A 17,717-nucleotide genomic window follows, 5' to 3' on the forward strand; every position below is an offset into this window, starting at 1 on the left:
GTTGTGATGAAGTAATCTAATATTCAGAAATAATCTGCAAGCAAATGTATTCAACTGATGTCCAGGAGAAGCAGCACTTTGCAATATTCTTCATGCACAGTTTCAGTACCTAAATATTATTTTATTTATGGGGAAGGATACTGACAATGAGTTAGATTCTAATCTCGTATGTGTGGAGTGTTTCTTTGCTCCCTTAAAGCTATACCTGTGCTTGTGACTGCATGACATCCCATCTGACCCAGTTCTGTGTATATGCTTCATGTGTCTCTGCCAGTGAGATTAGTTTAGTGCAGTGAAATCTGTATTGGGCTACCGAATATTGAACCAACACCTGCTGTTAGTAGAGAACAATATGACACAATTGCTGTTAGAAGTGGGTAGTAGGGATTCTGACTAACCACTGTTTCATCCTCTGTACTGGATGCCTTTAGCATCTGGATTGAGTTTAAGATTTAGTTGTCAATGACAATATGCCTGCTGAGGCTTGTAGTCCTCTCCCCACTATCTTCTATGGTGAGCCATGGTGGAGCTGGGGTTTCAATGGCTGCTGCAGCATTAAGGCAAAGGACTAGGGCACAGGACATCTGGTTTCTAATTCCACTTTTGGCATCACACTTCTGTGTTCAGCTGGTTGGCTAATCTTACTGTTTTTTCCAGAAATTTCCAAGCCTGCATTTCATTAGTGTTAGTGTGGAGGGAAGGGGCCGAGAATGGAGAGCTGGCAGACATACCAAGGAGTAGTGTTCTTCTGTGGCTTTCTCTAACAGGGGAAGTAGCCCATGGTCTGCATGCAATGCGGTCTGTAAAGTCAATACTCTGTGTTGGGCAGTATGTGCCTACTGCCTTCTGGGGTGGAAAGTCTGATTCCACCATATCAATTGTTTTGTGCATCTTTTTGTGACCTTGTACTTGCTTTACTTATGTGGGTATGTGCTGTTGCGAGAGGCACAAATAAAACATTAATTCTGTGGAAGAGTGTATCTCTGTTCAAAATAATAGGCTATTTCCATTCCTGGTGTAATTTTCTTGATCTCATTAGAGTTACTGGCACACCAAAGTACAGATCAAGCGGGCCCATTTTTCTCACTGGTAGATACCAGTTTACCTTATGCATTCCCTGACAAATATTCTAAATAGTGAGGCACGAGACTGGTAGTGTGAATTGTGAATTATAAATGTCTTAGGGTTAATTCTGATCTCCCTGACTTCAGTGTAAATCAGCTATAATGCCAATGAGGTCCATAGACTTCCAACAATAAAAATAGTGTGACATCAGAATCAGGGCCAGTTTCCAACACTGGGCACTTACATTCCACTAGTCAGTCTTTGGATGAGCAAATCAGCCATAGAGAGCTCCAATATCCCATGTTTGCAGGCTGGAGGGGCCAAATTTTGAAAACTGATTTTATTTGGGTTATCAAATAAGCAAACCATGTACTACTTGAAATTAAATATTTTAAAAATATTCTGTTTGCAGATCTCAACACTGAGGAGAAAAGAAAACTACACTGTAAGAAGACTGAAATCTATAAATGCACAAGTGGGAATCTGTTTGGGTAGCTTGCACTAAAAACAAATTGATGCTATTGAAAGTCAAAAGCTAAAACTGGGTAGCATGTGACAGGAGCAGAATAGTGAAAAGGAAGAAGGCCACAAACCTTGATTGATCCAATGCTATTTAGTATTCTGACCTTTACATACATTAAAAAAATAACCCCCCCAAAACTTGCCATTGTAACTCTATATTAAAAGAGTTCTATTAACTGGAGTTCTGCTACCTCCTGGACTTTCTCTTTGTAAAGAAAATGAAACAGCTCTACTTAAATAACTTCAAGCACCAAAATACAAGCCATTTATTTAGAGTTTTTGCTCCACACTGGGAATAGAAGCTAACGTTCTTTGGAGCGGCCAGAAATGCACAATGAATTGCATTGAGGTGGTTCTCTCAGGAGTTGCACATGGCAAACAGTAGCAAATTTGACAAGTTAAAACCTCATGTGTATGGTTGGGCCATGTTGCATATGCATGGAGTGACCTTTAAGTCAATATCTGTGGTGGATAAAGAGTGGCAGGTGTATCATTTTTTAACAGTCACACTAAAATGTATTTTGCCACAAGAGTATTCAGACCTTTCTTTGTGACTGGAGAGGGGTGGGACTTTAAGAGATCTGCAAGGAGGTAGAGAACTTTTCAACTAATTCATGTTTGGTGGACTCAGTCCTGTTCTTTGTGGAACACTGCATCATACACACAGAAACTGACACACTTCACTTCTTGTGGCCGTAGAGCATGGAGGAATGGGCACAGGTTGCGAGAGGGAAATTTGGAGGAGGCAACAGGACCCCTGTCTGTGAGCACATGACTTGACTATTACTTCTAGTTGCAATATATGCATATAGAACCAATCCAGTTTTACAAGTATGGAGTCCTTTTACATTACTACTAAGCAGATGGGACAGGACCAGAAAAGGCCAGGGACATTAAACTATCCTCTTGCCCCCCTGGGTGAGCCCACCATGATTACTCTGGTGCAATAATAAAGTACTGGAGCCCTTAATTGTTTCCAGAAAAGAGCAGCCACAGAAAGGGCTAAAATTCGTTTCCACTGAGGATCATTTTCCACATGTGACTATAAGGAGGCTTTTTTCAGTACTTCAGGAAATATGTTTTGTAACAAAGTTCTGTGGCTGTCACTGCTACCATTTCAGTAATGTTTCTTGACTTCACTTGAGTATGACTCAGAAGATGAAAAAATGACCACTTACCAGGAATAATAAATGTAGGGCATTGGGTCAGCAACTTGAGCTTTCTCTCTTTTAAGTTAGCAAAGTCAATTCAGCCTTTTCTTATTTTGATGTTACAGCCATTTTACTTTTATGGAAACTTGTATAACTGAACATATGTGGAATAAACATGGAAATTGTTTGCTTCTGCAGGTACTCTGCTTGAAGGTTAATAGGAAACAGATGCAAAACTACAGAATCTAAAAACCAGATTTACAACTGTTCTTACAGAATGCCACACATTATAAATTCTATGAATAGCTGCTGAATTATATTCACACAGGATACACAAAAGCTTCCTGCCAATGAGACATGCTAAACTGAAGAATACATTCATAAAAAGAGGTGTGGAAGCACATAAAACTAGATTGGCCAAAGCTCTAAACAACATACTGTGCAGAGAAATGACCTACACAGCCTAGCAGGTCTTCTCCATCACTAATGTGTGCCAATCTGTTGTATAAAATATAAAGAAAGAAGGTGCCATTCTATTAGAATTAATATCCAGATAAACAGGAGCATAATTTCAGATTTTGCAGTTAGGTGAACATTGGTAAAGAAAAGAAGGATCATCTGGTGATTATACCATAGGAGTGGATGACAGGAGACTAGGAGCCTATTTTTGCTCTGATACATATCTCTTGGTCACTCAGTGGTTCTGTGCCTTCTCTGTGGAATGCACATATTAATAACCACCTGACATGGACGTTACAAGTATTTTGAGATCCTGGGATACTAGATGTTATATAAATGGAAGTTATTGCTATTAACTCGAATATCTGCATACTTACATCACACCTCTGCCCCTGTTGCAACTGCTTTGGAGGAATGGATTACAATTCAAAATGATGTAGACAAATTAGAGAAATGGGTTGAGGTAAACAGGATGAAATTCAATAAAGGCAAATACAAAGTACTCTATTTAGGAGGAAACAGTCAGTTGCACACATCGGAAATGATAAATGGCTTCCTAAGGAGGAAAATAGCAGCAAGGGATCTAAGGCTCACAGTAAACCACAGGCTAAATATGCTGGAAAAAAGCAAACATTCTGGAATGTATTAGCAGGAGTGCTGTAAGCAGAACATAAGAATTCTTCAAGCATTTGAGGAATAAGTGTTTTTTCAGGCTGCGTCTACACTTGTATTCCTCTTTTGAAGGAGGCATGCAAATGAGGGTAATCAAAAATGCAAATGAGGTACAGATTTACATATCTGGTGCCTCATTTACATATTCTTTTGAAAGAAGCTCTTGCAAAAGATGAAAAGCAGTGTAGACGTGGCTCTTTTGAAAGTAAACCCCATCTTCAAAAGACCCCCCTCTTCCCTTTTTTTAGGGGAAGAAGGGTTTTTTTTGAAGATGGGGGTTTATTTTTGAAAGAGCTGCATCTACACTGCTTTTCTTTGAAAGATGCTCTTTCAAAAGAAGAATATGCAAATGAGATGCCAGATATGTAAATATACAGCTCATTTGCATTTTCAATTTCCTTCATTTGCATGCCTCTTTTGAAAGAGGAATGCAAGTGTAGATGCAGTGTCAGAAGGGGGTTTCCTTCTAAATAAACCCCGTCTACCCAGCAGCTTTTACTTCCAGAAAAGGCTTGTCCGGAAGTGAGATCTCATGGAAATATGCAAATGAGGTGTGAAATATTTAAATTTGAATATTCCCCTGTGCTTATTAGCATGCCTCTTCCAGAAGGACAGTGCAGTGTAGACACAGACTAAGAGAATAGAAATGGTGGGGCAGAGCCTCAGCTGATGTAAATTGCCATAGCCCCACTGACTTCCACTGAAATCTGACAATTTGCACCAACCTTCTGTATGTAGCATTTATGTTTAGTCCCAATGTCTAAAACTGTGTCTGGCTCTCGCTTTGTTAGATATAGTTGATTTATAAATAGGTCCCTTGCACTATCCATGTTCTTGAGCGTATGGTTGAGTTTAAATGTTCCTTATTACGTTAGAAAACTCAGGGTAATTTTATTTTTATTTTTTTATTTTTGCAAAGGAAAAATGATTCACTTATTGGAATTTACAAAGAATAAAATAGCTGATTTTTATCCACAGCCTATTACTAGCAACAAAAATGATTTAAGTAACAGAATATAAAATCATACAGTTTAAGAAACGGATTGGTAATATATAGTTTGATTGTAGCTGTGACAGTAACACATAACAACTCTACTGTGCTATTGATTTTTTTTTTAGTGTGCCAACAAATATTCAGTAATGTCTGGATGCTTGCAGAATATTAGTGGAAAGTCACTGCATTGAAATAACTAGTGTTTTTCCAAAGTCTTTTTTTATTGATATGCCAAGAGCTTTCCTAAATAATGTTTAAGGGCCTTTACTTGAATTACATGAGTGCTAAGGGAAAAGAGAAAAAAAAAAGGCAACAGTAGATCTCACGAAACAAACATAAAAAGTCAATTATTTGAAGAGAAACTGTTAGAAAACATGTTTTCTTCATTCTCTCTCTCTCAAAAAATTCTTCCCTAATTTCTCTGTTCAGGTAAATAGGATTTTGCAACAAGGCTAGAAGAAAAAAATGAGACTGTTTCAATCCAAAACAGAGAATTCCAAATTTGCTACTATGTTTCATAAGAGCATGCTCAGAAATGTGGAAGTTATGACATGAGTAATGGGGTGGGTTTCTGTTTTGGTTTAATATAAATGATTGATTCTTGGAAGTTGTTAATTCTCCCCAAACCATTTTTAACTATTGAACTTTATTTTGCTGTTCCTGAGCAAAATGTTATAAGGATGATGATGATGATTTTGTAACGAAGCTCAATGGTAATTATTTATCTAATTATTTTCTTATTTATCAGCACTGTTATTCAAGAAGTGAGTGTCATAGCCTGGATGATAGTCATATAATCAATACTCCACTTCTGCTGGAATATGTTTCTGCAGAGATTTACACAGTAAGAAGCATTAGCTCCAGGCAACAATGCTTATTTATTGCAGTAAGGAACACTGAGATGCTAAAATATTTCAAATAGCTATAATCTACCTACTTGTATTATGTTATGTAGCATGTTGAAGATTTAGCTGCATAATTCTCCCTGAGTGAACTGATGACACTGAAAACACGCATTTTACAGTTCTCTCAATAGTTGAGAGTAACATCATGGAATAGCTCCTGCTTGTCTTATCTGTGTGACTGGACCTAATCAAATCACTTACCTGTGTTGCAGGTACTAATTCTAAATCTGATGATGAATCAGCCTCCAAGGCACTCCTGACAGTAGTCAGCCCAGGCTGCGATCTGTTCTCTGTAGACCTATAAATAATGCATTTACACATTCATCATTGTAAACCAAGAAATTGTTTCTGTCAGTTTAATAAATACATAATGACTAATTGGGTTAATTGTGTTAGCTGAATAATTTTTAAATGGTAGATACTGATAGTGCACTAACTCTTCCTCCTTGGTTCTCTCTGTTACACATTTCAGAACCATACAAACAAACATTCAGTTGGTGTGCAAAATGAGTGTAATCCATAAGTTACAAGTGCAAAAGAAATAAGTAACTAAAAGGAAGATTTCTGGGCCTCATAGGGCCCAATTCTGCCCTCAGTTATACCTCTTGGAATCTAAAATTAGTCATGTTGCAAGGGGCAGTTGAGAAAGCAGAATTTGGCTTGTCAATTTCACCTTGAATTTGCCTTTTCGATCATTTTCCTGATTCACATGCACATACATCTTCTGTCCCTTGGTGTGTAAGTTGCCCTCATTCCCAGACTGACTGAATGCAGTTCAAGTTGCACTACTTTAACTTTTTCTTGCACCAGTGCCTCTTTTTGGATCACATTTAGTCTGGCCTTTATGCTAAGCCATGTGCAGGGGAGGCTGGAGAGCAAGGTTGCTCCACGCTCTCCATACTGAGTCAACTCCGGTTCTGCAGCGCTGGGCTCTGCTCCCTGTTGTGACCTGGCACTCTGGATTGCTGTGCCAGTCAGGTTTGGCCCAGATGTTCTTCTGTCAGTGAGATGTGTCAGAGCAGTAGCTGAGTTAGTATGTCTCTTCAAAAAACAACAGGAAGTCATGTGGCACCTTACAGTTTTCAGGGCAAAGACCATGCATCTGACTCATGGATCTGACGAAGTGGGTCTTTGCCTGTGAAAGCTTATGCTCCAAAATATCTGTTAGTCTATAAGGTACCACAAGACTTCTTGTTATTTCTGTCAGTGAGCTGGCCCCAGCCCCATGACACAGAACCTGCCACTGTGTAGTGGGGGTGAGATTACTTTGCAACACCCCTCTCCCCTGACCATGGCATTCTCTCTACTCGAAAACCAGATTAGGAACTGCAGAACTTCCCTTGTAGTATCAAAACAAATAAGCAGTCAAGTAGCACTTTAAAGACTAACAAAATAATTTATTAGGTGAGCTTTCGTGGGACAGACCCACTTCTTCAGACCATAGCCATATCAGAACAGACTCAATATTTAAGGCAAAGAGTAATATTGAGTCTGTTCTGGTATGGCTATGGTCTGAAGAAGTGGGTGTGTCCCATGAAAGCTCACCTAATAAATTATTTTGTTAGTCTTTAAAGTGCTACTTGACTGCTTTTTTGTTTTGATCGTATATAGACTAACATGGCTCCCTCTCTGTTACTATTTCCCTTGTAGTGTTTTAGGAGTCATTTGAAAATTGGTGGAAAAACTATCTGCTAATTTGCATAGTTCAAAAAGTATGTCCAAAACATTTGACAGAACAGTATCAATGTTGCCTATTGAGGAAATAATATTATGAGTTATTATCAACACCACATGATGTGAGAACTGAGAGACCAGAGCTGGAAATATTTTCTCAGGACTTCAAGTGTTTTACCATAACAGCTCTTTTGATGCAGCTCTAGAAGATGAAGATTTTTGTTCTGCAGCAGAAAGACCCTTGCTGTTCCTCTCTCCATGAAACTTCACTTCATCCCATTTTTCAAGCTGTGTCTGAATATTTACTGGAAAAAAAAAGAATCTTTTTAGGAGGCTAATGCAGAAAACAATGTCTGAAGCTCCATGTAAGGGTGATGAGAAAATTGCACATCTATATCACTAAAATCCTTTGTTTCTATGATGATTGGAAAGCATATTTTTAGATGGGGCTCAATCCTCATGAACTTCAGGGCAATTGAAATTCCTGGGAAATCTGACATATTTTGGAGCCAGCAACAAGTTACATAAATCTTGATTTCCACAGTCACTAAAATTGTTCAGGAAATGAGTGGGACTGTGTTTGAATTCAGTTATTAGCATGTAAATTATATAAATTTCAGGGATTGTGATAATTTCTGCATTGTTTTCATTATTTTTAATTTATACATTTTAGACTAGATTTTGAAAATCCAGCCTCCCTTTTGGTATCTGGAATTTATGGGTATGAATGGTTATGAAGGCAATTAGGTCATTTAGTCACATGTCTAAACTGATTTTCAAGTTTATTAAGGACCTCAGACATCCAGATGAGAACATAACCTGCCATAGACAAATTACAGAGACACTACATAAATAAATAAAAAATTGGAAATTGAGGGGTTCTTGAACATTAGAGTCACTAAAAGATCTACCCCGATGCAAAGAAACTGTTATCTTCAGACAGATCACGTTCCCCTTGTCAATTTCCCTCTTGCACTTGGAAATGATTTAGGTTTGGGACAGTCTAGATGGAAATGACCTGAATTTAACTTAACAAAAAAATCAGTGTCCTGCCAAATATTATCGAGTAATGAGGTTTTGGTAATCTGTATGAACAAGGTGCTTGGGCCAAGAATGAAACTCTCCCCACTGCTTCTCAGCAACTGATGTAGTTATACAAAGCAGTATGCTACACGTACAGTACACATTTGTAATTTCTGCTCATTTAAAAAGGAAGGTCTGAAATGGGCCTGGCTGGTGTGAGAGCTGTGTCTTGCTCTAATGGCTAATAATAGCCTCTAGTGGTGACAGCATTGTTTTTTTAATGAGTATTTTTTTTTAACTTCTATTCATCCATTTTTAAAGTCTTTCTCAAGAGAGTTCAGTGATCCAGGATGGAAACTCATGGTTACTTATTTACACATGCACTAATCCACTACTAGAAGTGCCTTACATTACCCACCACAGCAGCATTATGTTAGATGACATTTTTAAAGACACTGCCCTCTTCCTATCCTTTACTAGTATTTAACATTTATAGATCCAGTCCTTCATCCCACGAGGAAACACCGTTCTTGTTTAGTGCAATCTCTTTTCCACAGCACATGCTAGTCCTGGGAGACACCACCTAGAATACTGCACTCCATTTTGGGCAACTCACCCAAACAAGAGGGTGAGATTTTCAAAAATATCTAAATGTTAGTCTGTGATAGGTGCCTAATTATCAATAGGAATAGGCACCTAATTCATTCAGGTACTTTTGAAGTTCCCATGCAGAGAAAAATCTGGAAGGAGTTTTGAAAAAGTTGCCCCCTTCCCCAGTGATTTTATTTAAGTTCTGAGACTTCATCTCACAAGAAGCACTGCTCACCATTTTTAAAGCTAATATGAAAAGGTTAGAGAAAGACGGTATGCTAGAGATTATAAATTTTCAAACCAGCCCCACTTGGAAAGGTATTATCACAATGACTGTCTGATTGACTCTGCAACTGAGTTTGTGGACAGAGCCCAGCTCCTAATAGATAAGTGTTCACATCACAAGACCCTCACAACTCACACAGAGCGCACGTCTACACTGCAATTAAAAACCTGCAGCTGGTCTGTGGCAGTTGACTTCGGCTCAGTGGTGCTGACAGCTGTCGCAGGCCAGGCGGCAAGGTAGGAGGGGTGCCCAGCTCCCGGTCTGTTAGAGTGGAAGGGGGCAGTCATCCCTGGACCCCACCATATGCCGCATGTGGAGTGGTGGCACAGTGCTCTGCAGACACTGGATGTCTGGGCACCTTTAAAATGCCTGGCCTGGGAGTAATTGCTCCCTATGCCCCCTGACTCCATCAGCAGGCCTGGTTGGGCTTGTGAGTGCAGGCTCACGGAGTGTTTAATTGCAGTGTCGGTGTTTGGGCTTGGGCTGGGGCCTGGGATTTCACATTTGAGTTCTTTCAGAACCCTTGGGTGAATACCGTCTGGTCCTGGAGACTTGTTACTATTCAGCTTATCAATTAACTCCAAAACCTCCTCTAATGTCACTTCAATCTGAGAGAGTTCCTCAGATTTGTCACCTAAAAAGGCTGGCTCAGATTTAGGAACCTCTGTAACATCCTCAGCCGTGAAGACTGAAGCAAAGAAATCATTTAATCGCTCCGCAATGGCACGGTCTTCCTTGATCGCTCCTTTTATATCTTTATCGTCCAAGGGCCCCACTGCTTTTTTAGCGGGCTTCCTGCTTCTAATGTATTTAAAAAACATTTTACTATCGTTTTTTGAATTTTTGGCTAGGTGTTCCTCAAAATCTTTTTTGGCTTTTCTTATTACATTATGACACTTAATTTGGGAGTGTTTATGTTCCTTTCTATTTTCCTCACTAGGATTTGACTTCCACTTTTTAAAAGCTGCCCTTTTCTCTCTCACTGCCTTTTTAACATGGCTGTTTAGCCATGGTGGTTCTTTGTTAGGTCTCTTACTGTGTTTTTTTATTTGGGGTATACATTTAAGTTGGGCCTCTAGTATGGTGTCTTTAAACAGTTTCCATGCAGCTTCCAGGGATTTTAGTTTAGTTACTCTACCTTTTAGTTTCTGTTTAACTAGCTTCCTCATTTTAGTGTAATTCCCCTTTTTGAAATTAAATGCCAGAGTGTTTGACCGCTGCGGTGTTCTTCCCAACACAGGAATATTAAAAGTTATTATATTGTGGTCACTATTTCCAAGCGGTCCAGTAACAGTTACCTCTTGGACTAGATCCTGCGTTCCAGTCAAGACTAGATCGAGAATTGACTCTCCCCTTGTGGGTTCCTGTACTAGCTGCTCCAAGAAGCAGTCATTTAAGGCATCAAGAAATTTAATCTCTGAATCCCGTCCTGAGGTGACATGCACCCAATCAATATGGGGATAATTGAAATCTCCTATTATTACTGTGTTTTTTATTTTGATAGCCTCTCTAATCTCCCTTAACATTTCAGCATCACTATCACTGTCCTGGTTAGGTGGTCGGTAATATATTCCTAACGCCATATTCATATTAGAGGAAAGAATTGTTATCCATAATGATTCTATGGAACATTTTGATTCCTTTAGGATTTTTGCTTCATTTGATTCTATATTATCCTTCACATATAGTACCACTCCGCCACCCGCACGACCTGTTCTGTCTTTCCGATATAATTTATATCCCGGTATGATAGTGTCCCACTGATTGTCCTCATTCCACCATGTTTCTGAGATGCCTATTATGTCAACTTCCTCCTTTGATATGAGGTACTCCAGTTCACCCATCTTATTAGACAGACTCCTAGCATTTGTGTAAAAGCACATTAAAAAACTACCACTATTTATCTGTCCGCCTTTCACAGACGCGTTGGATTTTTTTATATGCAATTGTTTCACATCTGATCTTGCCCATATATTATTTCCCACGTTCCCTATCTGACTAACTTCTAGGGAATCCCTATCTATGGAGCCTCGTGTAAGAGAAGTCTCCGTCCGATCCAGGTGCTCCCCCGCACCAATCGGCTTTCCCCCACCTCTTAGTTTAAAAACTGCTCTACGACCTTTTTAATGTTTAATGCCAGTAGTCTGGATCCACCTTGATTTAGGGATCTAAGACCCTATGAGGTGAGAGGGTCCCAGAGCTCTGGCCTGAGCCTGAATGTCTACACACCAATTAAACTCCCCTTCTTCCACAAAACTGGGTCATCTGACTTGGGCCAACTGTAGGTGTCTAATGGCAGTGTAGCAACCCCACCAAGGGGAGGAGCAAAGGAGCCAATTGGGCCCCAGAAGGCCAGGGCTTCTGTCAGAAGGGCTGGAATTAGAGGCTGCCAGCCCTCCATGCATTCTGGATCACACTACATGGGGCTCTGGCAACTATTTAAAGGGCCTCAGGCTCTGACTGCTGCTACTGTCACAGTAGCAGCAGCGCTGAAATGGAGACCCAGGGCCTTTTAAATAATTAGGCCCCATGGCAACTACTCCATTTGCTTCCCCCCTCCCCGCCAGCCATTGGCAGCCCTGGACACACCCTGAGTGGCTTCTGGGGAAAAGAGATTGATTTTATTTGCCTTTAACAGCTCCCCTCCATTATAAAAATACTTTACTCTCTTATCAAGGCATTCCATTGTGTGGACCAGCTTTTCCATTGCCCTGTGTAGTCATTGCACTTCAAGCACAAATGGACATAAAATGCTACTCAATCCCAATGTATTTGCACTGTTCAGTGGTGTAAATGTCTACAGAAGATACAAGGCAATGGAGAAAATGGCCCTGTGTGTTATTTTGTGATAGCAGAAAAGAGGAATTGGTGAATTTAAGCATGTCAGTGTGGCATTGATGAAATAACCAGCTCTTACCTAAGTCTAACGAAGACTTTTCTGGAGCTCTCACAGTGTGGGCCTTCTGCTCAGAATTCACAAGTATGAGATCTGAGTTGTCTGTCTTCTTTTTGTGAGCTGCAGCCTTTAAATTTTCACCTCTTGATGCATTCTCTGACTTCTTTGTCTTGCTTTGGGTTTGTAAGACAGGTTCACTCAGATCCAAGAGATCCAGACCAGTTGATAACACTATCAGAGATGTAAAATGTTAGAACTCCAGTGTTGTGCTCAGTTTTAATCCATGTGATTAGATTTTTCTTTTAAATTTGTTTTAATTGAATGAGGCAAAGTTGACTTAGACTAAACACATTTTCATCTGACTGCAGTAGATGTTACAAGGTTAGTGGGTAAGAACTATGACTGAGATTTTGAAAAGGGACTAGTGATTTTTGGGGTGCTTCTGTTTTCTGCATGCCAGTCTTGAGGTATCTTTTAAAAAAAAGCCTGATTTTTCAGAAAAGGCTGAGGACCCTCTGAAAATTAGGCCCTTTTAAAGGCATCCCAGGTTGGCAGCTCCTCCTCTTCATACAATGAACTGCAAATATTACTATGTTGAAGTCTTGAGTGAGGTTTCTGCCTTTCAGTGAATTGGATTTGTTTGTCGGGAATGATATATATTTGTACAAGCATGAGCTTAGTTTTGGTTAATGTTATCTTGAGCGTGCAAAAGCTGACCATCCATCCTGTTTTTACCAGGACAGCCCCTTATTTAAGCTGTCTCACAAGTATCCTGACTTTTTAAAGAAAATTGGCAAATTGTCCCGTATTTTGCAAGGCCACTGTTCCCTGGCACCTGGTTTCTTAGGGCTGCAGCTGCCACTGCCAGAGAGCTCCTGTACAGGTCAGCTGCCCTATTCCATGCTGCCCTGTGTCTTGGAGCAGCAACTCCTGTTTCAGGGGAGCTCCTCCAGCACCCTACGGTGGGAGCTCCCACTGCCATCAAGCTCTGCCATGGAGCGGCTGCCTCTTTCTCTGGCATCCCACACCTAGGGAAGACAGCTCCCACCACCAGAGAGCCCCTCCCAGGGGCAGATGCTTCGCTCCCCAGCATTCCACGCCTCAGGGACGTAGCTCCTGCTATGTGAAAGCTCCTTTGCGGGGCAGCTGTCCCATTCCCCAGCACAGTAGCCCCTGCTGCCAGGAACCCCCATCCTCCGCTCCCCCTCTCCCATGGGGAGGCTGCATCAGCCCTCATCACTGAGGACCTCTGACATGGGACAACAGCTCCTCATCCCTGGAGACTGGTGTCCCATAAAAAAAAAACCTACATAGATTATTTTGGATGAACAGTGAATGTCTAAAAGCCCAAAATGAACAACTCATATCCCAACAGCTAACAATATGTGATCTCAAAACATTAGAAAACTCCCCTAGAGTCCTCCAGAGAGAGAGAAGGTTCAGGAGGGAAAGTCAGGAAGACAGTGAAACAAACACATATGTTAAGTGTGAAGTAACTGAATATGTAAAAGGTTTGTGAACATCCTGCTGTAAACATGTATCACTTTACAAATCATTGTGTGTGCACTGTTCTTAAAATTGGGGTTGCAAAACGTATGGTTTGACATTATTTATTAAGGACCGTATCATATTCACATGCATTGTGGCTCTTGAATTATTAATTTTTTTACCAAATTGGGAAAAAAGGCTCTTGCTATTTTTGTTGCTAACCCCTGGGTATAGTGTATTTGATATCATAACTGAACAGGGAAATACCAGCTAGGGAAGGTGTGTGTGTGTGTGTGTGTGTGGGAGATGATAATAAAAACAAGAAATATCCTGGAAGAGGCCAAATGTTCATTGCTAGTGTCTGGCTGTGGGAATTGGACATTATGAAAGAGGAGGCGTAGTTTCAAAGTGGTCTGTTTTATGATGCATTAGTGTACTATTGCTGACAGTCCTGCTTATGGTGACTATTTTCCCCCTTACAGCTCTGAAGCTGTTAAAACACACTAAGGCAAATTTTCAGCCCAGTTAGCATATTACATGTACAGGTGTGTGCCAACTCTGTAAGCATGATTGCCCTCACTGCCTTTAAAAATTAGGTAACTACAAAAGTAGTATTGCACACACAAATTATGTATATGTTTTTTTACGATGCAAGTGGCTAGTGACATCTATCTGAAACTCCTTCTCAGTGTTGCAAAATTCACTCAAAAGTGGAATTCAAAACAAGACATATAAGCACAAATTAGAATTTTCCACTTGATCCAGTCCAGTGGCTTGCAACAAAGCAAGCTGTTTTATGAAATATTTATAAACTGTTGTAGTGGTGTTGACTACATTGTCCCTCAGCTGATGGATAAATTTACTTTGATTAGCCTTTATTTAATTCAAGTTGCATATTATGTCCGAACATGCCACAGAATAGCAATATTACAATCTCAAAAGCCAGTCCTGCAGGACTGTGTACTTTTCTCCATTTTGAGTGATTTCAGGATTACCTTGCTATTTTTATTACTTGTGTTATCTTATCAAAATGCAAGGCAAATAAGAAATGTATTACATTCTTTCAATAGCAAAGTTCCTGAGCTCAGCTGTAGGTTTTCTGTTCTTTTCCCAGTGGGAAAAGGATGACATTTTAGTATCTGTCACTCCACAACTTCCAAGTTTTCAATAAAGCAAGTGTGGAAGTAATAAAGAATTAATGGCAGGAAGGCCAGTATAATTTTGACAATCAGAAATGGAGTAATATTTGGCTCATGTTTTTCATAAAGAAACTTTCTCATTTACTGAAACATCAAAAGCTCCATTGTGGCCAATAAAGTAGGGAAATAAAACATATTCTATCATTGAAGTCAGCATAAATGCTAGGGTAGAAAAAGAAGAGATTTCAGCAAGAATGAGCCTTCCAAACAAACTTGACAGCCATAGTACTGATATTCGGCAGAGTATTGCAGGAGTTTTGCCACAACTTAGAGGAATGAGTATATTTTGTCCTTAACTGAAATTCACTCCAGCAGAGTATAATTGGTGGGCAGGTTTTTGTGTGGATGTGGTGGCCATCAGCTAGGCATGAATGGCTATAGTTTGAACTACGGCTATAACATATTTATATATATTTTTATTGATCAGGCACAGCAAGGGATCTGTAACATATACTCACCAAGGGGGTTACAAATGCAATTCCGAGCTTTGGAAGAATCTAACTTCACAGCTGGAAGGGCGTATTCATTACAAAAGCCTAATGGTAAACACGTCACTATAAACTAAATGAACTTTGTAGGAATAAGATATCTAGACAAGACCCTGAGCAATTCTTTATGCCTTATCAAAAGCTATAAGCTCCAAATTAAAGAAGTTTGAATAAAATAAGAACTAGATTACTGGGGGCATTCTTTATGAAAAAATTAAAAATCATGCAGCAAAAATTAAAAATTCTGTATATCATAGTCTCAGATTCTGCAATATTCTGTGAATTTTATTTGTCTAATACCACACAATCATGCCAGTTTCAATTATTTTGAATTATTCTGAAATATTTTACTTATTTTATTTTTTTAAATAATTTTCAATTATTTTGATAATTTATTAGTCAGCAATTATGTCTGTGGCATTGGTACCTTTAGTTCTCTACTTGTCTATATTGTACAAACAGTTCCTGTTTTTCTGCCCCCTATCATACCCCAATTCCCGACAGGGGATGGCAAATACCCACAACCTCCCCATCCTCCAGAGTCCACCTGTGGGAATCTTTCCAGGCAATGCACTCAAACCTCTCCTTCCCAGAGCCCAGCCACAGGGACTCCCATCCCAAATACTTCACTTCCCAGAGCCCAGCTGTAGGATCCCCCCTTGCCCAGACATCCATTCTCCTCCCCTCAGAGTCCTGGGATCTAGAGGGAGGAATAGCTGGATGCTGAATCCCAGGCTTGTACAGTGTTTCCTGCATACTGCCCTCTCCTTCCCTCAGGGCATGCTGGGAACTTTGGGCTTTGCTGAGTCCATTGACTCCTAGTGGCAGCTAGCAGCATTGCAGCCTTCTTCTGGGGCAGGGGACGAAATTCTGTGTGTACAAAGTTAACTTCTGAAAAATTCTGCATTGTGCAATAATGCAAAATTCCCACAGGAGTACTAGATGTAACCACACATGGGTAAATTTTTGTAAAAGAACAGCTAGACTGAGGAGTTACCAAACCAAAACCATTTTCCCAATGGACTAAAATCAGAGCCAATTACGTCAACCTTTAACTCTGAAGCTTTGGTATAACCTGAGACCTGGATCTTAACAACAACATGCTCAAGTTTTGATCTTGTAAAAATCAGAGATAATCAACAAGGTCTTGTTACTCCCAGACTAGTCCACATTTAGCATACTACCAACTGAGTTTTGTAACAATAAAAATTAATAATGAATCTTGTTAAATTGAAGAATAAGAAACAAATGTTACCTGACAAAAAGTACCCTAATTAAGATAAAATGAAAATTAATTTTCTTCCTTTAATGAGTGATGATAAAGAAAATAATAATTACCAGATGTATTTGATGTTACTGGCCTTGCAATGGCTTCTGGTTTGGTTTCACAGAGGAAGTCATCAATGGAGGGGCTGAGAAGTGGTCTGCTTTCTTGTTGTTCATTCACTAGCTGGTAACAGAAAAACATGCGTCAAAGAACTTTGCTGAGATGCAGAATCTAAAGAAAATCTTTACAAGAGAATGTGAATAGTTTCTGCTTGTGAGAGAAAAGGGACTCCAGTGATTGTCACCATTTTCTAAGGTACAGGCAACTTTGGGTTTGAACATAAACTTTTAATGACTCTTTCTGAATGTCTTAAATTTATGCTCAAATCTCATAAGCCATGTGACAGTAAAGTTCCAAGACAGTTCTAGAGAAATTGTTTTCATGCTAATGATTATGGGCCAAATTAATGAATGCCTAGTGACATGAATGGATGAATTTCACCTTTTATATTATCTGTGTGGGACTGACCAGTCAATGTTGATTCTTTGTGGTGCATGGGAGATATCTTTTTTCCACTAATAAACTCTCACATGCAGAGTTTTAACACAATTTATATTAGAAAATCTGCATGATTGTATTCCTCGTAACCTGTTACACGAGATACTTCTGTGGAATGCAAGAACAAATTAATTAAATAGGGCAAACTGTGGAGTTTATGAATCTTTTGAATTGTTTTTGGCTGTGTAGGGGTTAAACCTATTTTGTGGTTTGAATTGCTCAATTCTGTAATTTTCACTATATGAGTCTGGTGTTTTTAAGGGAGATTCAATTCAGATTTTCTGCCAGCTAAAGGTAAATCTGAACGAAAGCCTAAATTAGGGATAAAAGAATTCAGTTATTGCCCCTTTGCTGCAACTGACTCTCTGCTGTTCTTTTTGTGGCATCGGGGCCTGTACAAATACAACTGGCTGCTCTTTTGTTGGTATGGATTGACTTTATTTTATCTTTAAGAATGTTTCCTTTTCTGTTCCTTTCAT

At 39.6% G+C, this 17,717-nt stretch overlaps 1 protein-coding gene across 2 annotated transcripts in view; it reads right to left on the reverse strand.

The window, feature by feature from the left end:
* The window catches only part of PEX5L (peroxisomal biogenesis factor 5 like), a 65,789-nt gene that overhangs the window by 32,958 nt on the left and 15,114 nt on the right, over positions 1-17,717 (reverse strand). The window contains exons 2-5 of one of the 2 annotated variants that reach the window (XM_075004046.1): positions 16,752-16,863; positions 12,260-12,469; positions 7,621-7,747; positions 5,970-6,066 (exon numbers count right to left, since the gene is read on the reverse strand). In XM_075004046.1, coding sequence (XP_074860147.1) covers positions 5,970-6,066; positions 7,621-7,747; positions 12,260-12,469; positions 16,752-16,863 — 546 coding nt within the window. The remainder of the gene's footprint in view (positions 1-5,969; positions 6,067-7,620; positions 7,748-12,259; positions 12,470-16,751; positions 16,864-17,717) is intronic. The other variant, XM_075004047.1, reaches the window with a different exon arrangement.

Source organism: Carettochelys insculpta, chromosome 10 (assembly GCF_033958435.1).
Source record: "Carettochelys insculpta isolate YL-2023 chromosome 10, ASM3395843v1, whole genome shotgun sequence".
Classification (NCBI taxonomy): domain Eukaryota; kingdom Metazoa; phylum Chordata; order Testudines; family Carettochelyidae; genus Carettochelys; species Carettochelys insculpta.